General features: G+C 41.0%; 1 protein-coding gene across 3 annotated transcripts in view; it reads left to right on the forward strand.

The window, feature by feature from the left end:
• The window catches only part of DAPK2 (death associated protein kinase 2), a 42,038-nt gene that overhangs the window by 6,240 nt on the left and 28,062 nt on the right, over positions 1-7,736 (forward strand). For all 3 annotated transcript variants that reach the window (XM_017737202.1, XM_008636714.2, XM_017737197.1), the window contains exon 2: positions 5,681-5,902. In XM_017737202.1, the coding sequence (XP_017592691.1) occupies positions 5,681-5,902 (222 nt within the window). The remainder of the gene's footprint in view (positions 1-5,680; positions 5,903-7,736) is intronic.

Consider the following 7,736-nt stretch of genomic DNA (forward strand, 5'->3'; position numbering starts at 1 on the left):
GTGTGTTGGTTACCTTTGTGTGAGTTTAGAGAAATGTGGATCAAAGGTGCCAGACAGTGACTTTATCAGAGACAGGATATGTCCAAAGGTGCTCAGCACTTCCCTTCAGGAATATTGAAACTTCTCCTCTAAAGTCACTGTGCTCTAGAGCACTACACAGTCAGTAAAACATGAGATGTGAGTGAAAATGCCAGTGTGTTTAAAAGTTGCGGCTGATTTTTTTTTTTCCTCTTTCTACTACTTTTTAGTAGTCAAGCAAAATTCCTGTTAAATGCTCTATTAAAAAAAGTTTTGGATCATTCTGGTATAATCTGGCATCTGGTAGTTTAGGTTCTGTGTAGTTGCTTTAGGAGAGGTAACCACATCTGTTGCATTTTTTTGAGGGGAAAAAGGAAAGCAAACATGTAAACCAAAATTCAATTTTATTTGAAGCTTAAACAGAAGTACAGTGACATTTGTGGCAGTTTTATTCTTAAAACTCTTTATGAAGTTGCAAGAGGTGTAATCAGAGGATTTAACAGAAGATGATTTTGGGGTTTTTTTTAGTTTCATTCCAGAAAGCCTTACGGAAGCAGTGAGATAATTTCCCTTCGGTAACCTTGCCATAGAATTGCTGGTTTGCTGTTTCAACTATCCTACTCGAATTTCTTTATAAATGCTGTGATTAAATTTCTGCTGTACCAAAATCCTGGTTTAGTCTAAAACAAAAAGTCTATAAAAAATAAAAATGTACTGCAAATTATTGTCATTTACAGAAGGCTTTTACATCTTCATAGTTGTGACCACAGTCTTCCTGCAAAAACCCTCTAGCGAAGTGCTTTTATGCATATATTTTGTGAACCTTGCATGGTTGAACTGTGTTTCATAAATGAACTGAAAGCATAAAAATGGATTCTCAGTGTTGTTCCCCAGCAGACTCCTGTCCTCTCTGCTGGGAAGAGCATGAAGTGCAGTTACAAATAGCAGAAGTCATCTCTGAAGTGTAAGCAAAGCGGGGGGAGAGTATTTAGCTTAGTAAAACTACGGTTGAGCAATTGCTCTAATCACTTGGAAAAAAAAAAGGCTGAGAAATATGTTTTCCTCAAATTCAGGAAGAATTCTCCAGGGCTTTGCTTTGGAAATTAGCAAAAAATACAACCATACATGGATAAAATTATTAGTGTATTTTTTCCAAGAAAAAGAAATAGGAGTTAAAAAGATGGAAAAGTAATACGATGCAGACTTTCTAAGCTTGAGATGACCAGTTAAAACCAATCCAAATTTAATAGTGGCAAAAAGGCATGAGGAACAAAACTGTTTACATAATAACAATTGATGTAACTGAGAATGAATTACCCTCTTCGCTGAACTTAACATACCAGCCTCAAATGTAGAGAAGCCCTGTGTTCAGGTTGGCTAAACACTGTTATTGTGGTTATATTTATGTCTATTAATTCAGACATATGTACATGATGATTTCATAATATGTTTTTAGTATTTTTAGGCTATCATGCATTTGCAGTAGTGCCTGTGAATTTAAGCAGTTAAAAACTAGTTTAGGTGCTGTTAGGTTTTATTTTAGCTTCCTTTCAGGTCATGTATTCTTGTGCAGGAACACCTAGTGAATAAAATATGAAAGATTATAATTGCACTTCTAGTGATAACTAGAGACATGAATTTAATTTTTATCCTTACCCCATATAATGTTATTTCATTTTCCAGTAGCATTACAGACTTCGGGAAAATAGGTACAGAAGGACCAAGGTGTTATTTTTCATCAAGCGTGTAGGAACCTAATTACTGTTAAAGTCAGTGGGAGGCTGCCTAAAATCCCTTCCAAATCTGTTCCTAAGTAAATTGTCCTGGCTTGTATAGGGAGTTGTGTCACCTCTTGACTGGCAGAATGCCAGAGCACTGTCCTTTGCCAGGTTCATTTATTTTTCAAAGAACTTGTTGAAAGCATATTTCAGTGTAAAGTGTATCTGGTCAATGTGATCACATATATGTCTTTTATGGGAATTTCAAGTCTTAACAACTACATCATTATCATCATATTTTTTAGAATTCTTTACTGAATGAAATGAAGTTGAATATGAACATAAAGAAATAGACTGAACATGTTGGAAGGGAAACATATGTTTGGTATTTGGGGAAGAAGTGGTTTGCTCTTCTCAAATGGCAGAATCACCTTCCTGACTTCTCCCCACTCAGGCCTCAGAAAGCCTGACTGAGCCTTACAGTACAGGTAACCTCTACTGTCATCTCAGTGCTTTGTTTACATATTTTCAGTGTTTTGAGAAGAGCTCCTGAGCCATGCAGTGTTTCAGGAACGTTGGAGGAAGACTGGAATAAACCTATACCTGTGCAAGCAGTTGCTTAACGGCTCTCTTTATTCTAAAGCTCTGGAGCAGCAGCACTGCTAGGCACTGGGGCATTCCAGACTGGCAGCTGCACTGCTCTTCCTCTCAAGTAACATTCTTCCCCAGAGCATTACCCTCCAGAATCTGTATTAAAAGGAATCTTTGACAAAGAGCAAGAAGTTGTCATGTTATTCCAGATTGTGCAGCTTCTCTCTTCCCGCATTTTTTCCACATCCTCTCGTGAAGTGCACAATGATTAAATGAGCTGAACTTGTGCTCTTCTAAAGCATGCTTCTGAAAATAGACTCCAAAACCACCCAGTAATATTGTCTCTGTGTTCTTATTCAGTGACAAACCTCCTACATGATAGTAGCAATGCAAATGATAGGTTGTGTTCATTGCTGGCATAAATGCCATCCTTAATGATGGACAGATTTGATGTTGTACCTAATTATATTGTAACTGACAGGATGCAGCTGCTATTGTTCATACTTGTGAGCTGCTTCCACAATTGAGGACAGCCTATGCTCAGTGTGTGACAAGGCTCTTGTACAGCTGTCGAAAATATTTCTGGAAGGGAACAAATGTAACTTCTTGGAAAAAAAATTTTAAAAATTAGGAATTGTAGTATCATTAAGTTTGGAAAAGACTTCAAAGTTCAATGTCAAAGCCATGTGCAGCCAGTTTCTCCAGGAGAATGCTGTGGGGGACAGTGTCAGAGGCTTTACTGAGGTCCAGGTAGGCTCTATGCAGAAGTTTCAGCCTCTGAGCTTATCCTGTGTGTGTTGTAAATATTGCTGTTCATGATCCAAGTCGTCTTCATTTCAGTCATGTACTAAAACCCATGAATTCTGGCAAGGTCTTTGGCTGAAATCTGAGCTGAGAAATTTAGTTTCAAGTCTAAGGTCAGGTACAAATGCCCCATGTGAAATTATCTAAATAGCTTCATTTCTCAGTGCTGTCAGCTTAGGTGGCAGGGAGACATACTTTCCTTTCTTCTGGTTTTTTCCTGGCCTAGGTCAAAAGTTTTGGAAGCTGTTACTGTTTTATTCTTATGGTCTGAATGCAGATGCATGAGGAGGCACAAAAACACTGTTGTCTTGGTCCTGACCTTACGATCTCGGTAGTTAACAAGAAATCCAAAGTGTCTGACTGTGACTGTAAAATGCCAGTGAGGCATCCACTTGTTTCACAGCTGAATGGGTCTCCATGAGCTCTTCATTGGTAATTGCATTGTAACTGTCTTAAATGTCCCAGGCTAAGAAATTGTGCATTTGTATTACTCCCTATGGCTTGCAACCTCTTCTCCTCAGTCACAAGCTGTCCAAGTAAAGACTTGTCTGCAAAAGCCTGTTTTTGAGGGAGATAGGAAATGGCATGAAGGCTGGGACAGGAGCAGGAACGGTGTATGTTGGTGGCCACACATGCAGGGGAGTAATAGTAGTTTACAAGGGAGTTGGTACTGAGATAGTTGCAGTCTGGGACAATTATTTATGTCAAAGGAGAAGACAGGAATTCCTATGATGTGTCATTACTACTTTTGTAAGCTTTTGCATAAACAGAAATGTACAAAATCTACAGTATCACTGGAATTTCTAAATGCAAAAGTAACTGTGTTTGTTCCCGTAATCAGCACTCATAAAAAAATATTTTCTCCCGAACTTTGACAAAATTTTTCCCAGAGAGAATTCAAGGAAACAAGCACAGGAACATTAATACCATGTTTCTTCAGAAAGTCTGGACCAAGCAAGATGCATGTCTTGCAAAATATGATCAAACAAGAAAAACATGAAACCCATGATGTTTTACACAAGCAGCTCGCAGCGCTACAAAACAAACTCTGTTTCTTAAAGAATGTCTAAGGCAAGTTTGGGGATTTTGTAGTGGGAATTTCTCTAGGGTTTGGAGGTAATGATAAAAGCAGGAGAAATATGAATCAATTAATGCATGTGACAAATGGCCACAGTCTCGATTCCATTTGTGAATGATTATTCCTAAAGGGATAAGTACACTTGTCCCATCTGTTCCTGCCTCTCTCCTGAGAAGGGTTTAGGATACGTATGAAAATGAAAACCTAAGAGAAGTATGTCAGGCTGCCTGGCATTTGTCTGAACTCTTTGAAATGAGAGGCTCCCTCTGCTATAGGGTGTGAGCCTTTGAGAGCAATTGAGCACCAAGCAACAGCCTTAATTTTTAATTTCTTTGCCTTTGTATGTTTAAGACAGACTCCAGTCAGATGTGTGTGTTAATGAAGCACTGAGTACAGCATCTAATGAGATGCTGAATATAATTGTTGTGTATGCTGCATAATTTAAATACCAGCTACTTGCATTTCTCATTTACCAAGCCAGTGAATGATACAATAATACTGAAAACAATAACAGCTCAGTGCTTATACTGTGTGGTATGTGGCGGGGGGGGGGGGGGGGGGGGGGAATGCACTTAACGAGTTTGTGATTCTTATAAAGAGATCCTGTCTGATAAAATCACAGTAGCTAAAGGTTAAGGTTACCTGTAAGATGAGTCTTTTCCTTCCAAATCTGGATATAATGCCCTGAATAAGGAAGTACCTGGTACTGAGTGTGTATTCTGGGACTGGAGATCTGCCAATTCCTAGGAGATAAGGCAGGAATTTTGCAGTTGGACTACATTAGGAGCCACAGTGAGGAAAACTTTATTAGCAGTTTGCAAGTACATGCCTTTTGACCTTAATGCAGTCACTGTACTATTTGGTACAGGGGGAAGTTCTTTGTCCTTGAGGTGCAGTGAGAAACCTGTGCTTACTCTAGTTACATTTACAGCTAAATTATCAAATGAATGCATAAATATGAATAAACCTTTTTTTTTTTTTTTGAAAATTGGTTACTGGAGGCCAGTTTTGCATTTCCAAAGAGTTATCATTCCTTTGAGTACTTCTCTAGGGACTATTCTTAAGACAAATATTTTAATGTGTGTGTGTCCTTTCAGAACACCCAGTGCTGTGTTGCAGACTTGAATGCTGTAAGCGTTACCAAGTGAAGGAGTGGTAACTTAAACTTTTTGAGGCAGATCTTATTCATTTAAACATGAACTGTTTTTTAGAGGTTGTAACTCTCTTTTGTCAGACATTGTTTGGTTTTGCTAAATTTCAGACACAGTAGGAGGTTACCTTGTTATGCTCTACTGCCTTTGACTGCAGAGTCCTGACAGTCCTCACTCTTGTACCAAGAACAAGCTTAGTAATGCTTAGCAGTGCTGCTCAGGGCTTGCAGGATCAGGCTTTGTGTAGGACTGGCTTCTTTGGGAAGCTGTGATTATGTGAAAGCCTTAAGAGCATTTTTGTTATCTCCTTGTCCTCGCAGTGGCCAGTTCGCTATAGTGAAGAAATGTCGAGAGAAAAGCACCGGTGTGGAATACGCTGCCAAGTTCATCAAGAAGCGCCAGAGCCGGGCCAGCCGGCGCGGGGTGAGCCGGGAGGAGATCGAGCGAGAGGTCAGCATCCTGCAGCAGATCCTGCACGCCAACATCGTCAAGCTGCACGACATCTACGAGAACAAGACAGACGTGGTCCTCATTCTGGAGCTGTGAGTAGGGGCACTTTCCTCCAGGGATGGCTGAGGTGAACAGAAACCAGAGAGCACTGCAGAGGCTGCCGGAGCACAGGGGCACTGATAAATGGAGCTGTTGCATTCTCAGGCTTCACAAATCTTGGCAGGAGCATTGAGTGAGGTTGGTGGTAAACAGGCCCCCCAGTTCATCCATGTGCTCTGGGGATACAGGTGTGCCTGAACATCAGCTGAGGTCATTTGATACTGAGCCAGGAGTCTTGTCAACTTGAAAGCAGTTTACTAATAGAGGGATTAGCTCATGTCTGCCTAGGGCTGCCCTGACATGAACCTTGGAGGAAGTATAAATGGCCACTGAATGCTCATTTCATTTTACTTCCTACTTTCATCTCTTTCAATACATGTGAGGCCATCAAGCCTTTTCCAAAATTTGCAGCCATTCTCACTATTCCCTTTTTCCTCATTTAGATCAGCTAGGGGAAAAGATGGGAGGAGGGCAAGGGAAGAGGGTTTTTTGATCCCTACGCATTTACTATTGGGGATGAATAGCAGCAGGATGGGAATGAAGAAAAGCTGTTTACTCTTGTGCCACCATGTGAGGGGGGCAAACCCCTGCCATTTAGGTCCTGCTGACAAGTGAACTTCCTCACCCCTACATGCAAAATGATGCAATTTTTCAGTGTGTATGGAGCAGGAAATACAGTCACCATGGTGGAAGTTTGGTAGACCATATATTCCCTAGGACACCAGCCTGAACCTTGTATATGGAATCCTGGCAACAAGGCTTTTATCCCTGAGGGAGCTTTCTAGGGAGGCCAGCTCTTAGGCCAGGGAGCATTCCTGGAGATTAGAGCATGCCTGGAAGGTGGCATGTGAGTGATGATGAGCATCTGTTAACTCTGACATATATGTCTATGGCCAAATGTTGGTCTCGGTAGCCAAGCTCTGGCAGACAGGGAAGGAGCTTGCTCTTTCTCACCAATGACTACTTTGGGCTAAAGCAACCTCCCATTTCATTACCTTCTGCTTTTTTCTGTCCTCATGTGGCCTGACACATTTTGTGTGTCCTTCTGTCAGGCTGTAACATATTGCAGTTTGTAAAAGTCTGCATGCAACAGAGTTTTGACCTGATTAAGGCCTTTGCATTCAGCTGCTGTTTACAAATTGAGGATAATGATAATTGCTAATAAAGATAATTAAATTCTCCCTGTAAAAAGATAATCTCTTCCCCTCTGACACCCTGCTCTCAGAGTCTCATATTCCCTGCTGTTTATCAAAGTAAGTGTTACAGCACCTGGCCAACCAGTCTTATGGTACAATCTACAATGGACTTCAGCTTCAAAAGAATGGCCTCAGTATTGCTGATAATTGAAGAAGCTGCCCTGGTGTTTAAAAGAGGATTTGCCTGAAATGTTGACCATCTCCCATATTCACAGTGCTGGCACAGGCAAGACTATCTCCTCTTTTCAGACTGGTCAGTTCTGTAGGTACTGGTTCTCCTGTTCAAGGGCAGGGCCAAGTCCACTGCTGTGAAGTGCAGTTTGGCAGGTACACGGTTTCTCCTTCCTTCTGCACATTGTCCAGGGACTTGCTCCCCACAGCTTTCTGTGACTTTGTTGTTCCCTGTCTCCTGGGCCCTACCAGGAGCCTGCTTTGCCCAAACAGAAGCAGCCTGGAGGCAGGTTGGATTGTTACACCAGTGTCTCCTCTACAGGTAAGTGTCAGGTTTGTATACACAAAACAGCTCTGTCCAAGAGGTAAGACAGCATTGTTTGTCTTTTGTTGGACTTCAAATGAAAAGTGAAGGTATTATTTACTTGCTTCCTTGCCATGATATTAGGTGACATGGTAA

The sequence above is a fragment of the Corvus brachyrhynchos genome, unplaced genomic scaffold, assembly GCF_000691975.1.
Source record: "Corvus brachyrhynchos isolate BGI_N302 unplaced genomic scaffold, ASM69197v1 scaffold200, whole genome shotgun sequence".
NCBI lineage: Eukaryota > Metazoa > Chordata > Aves > Passeriformes > Corvidae > Corvus > Corvus brachyrhynchos.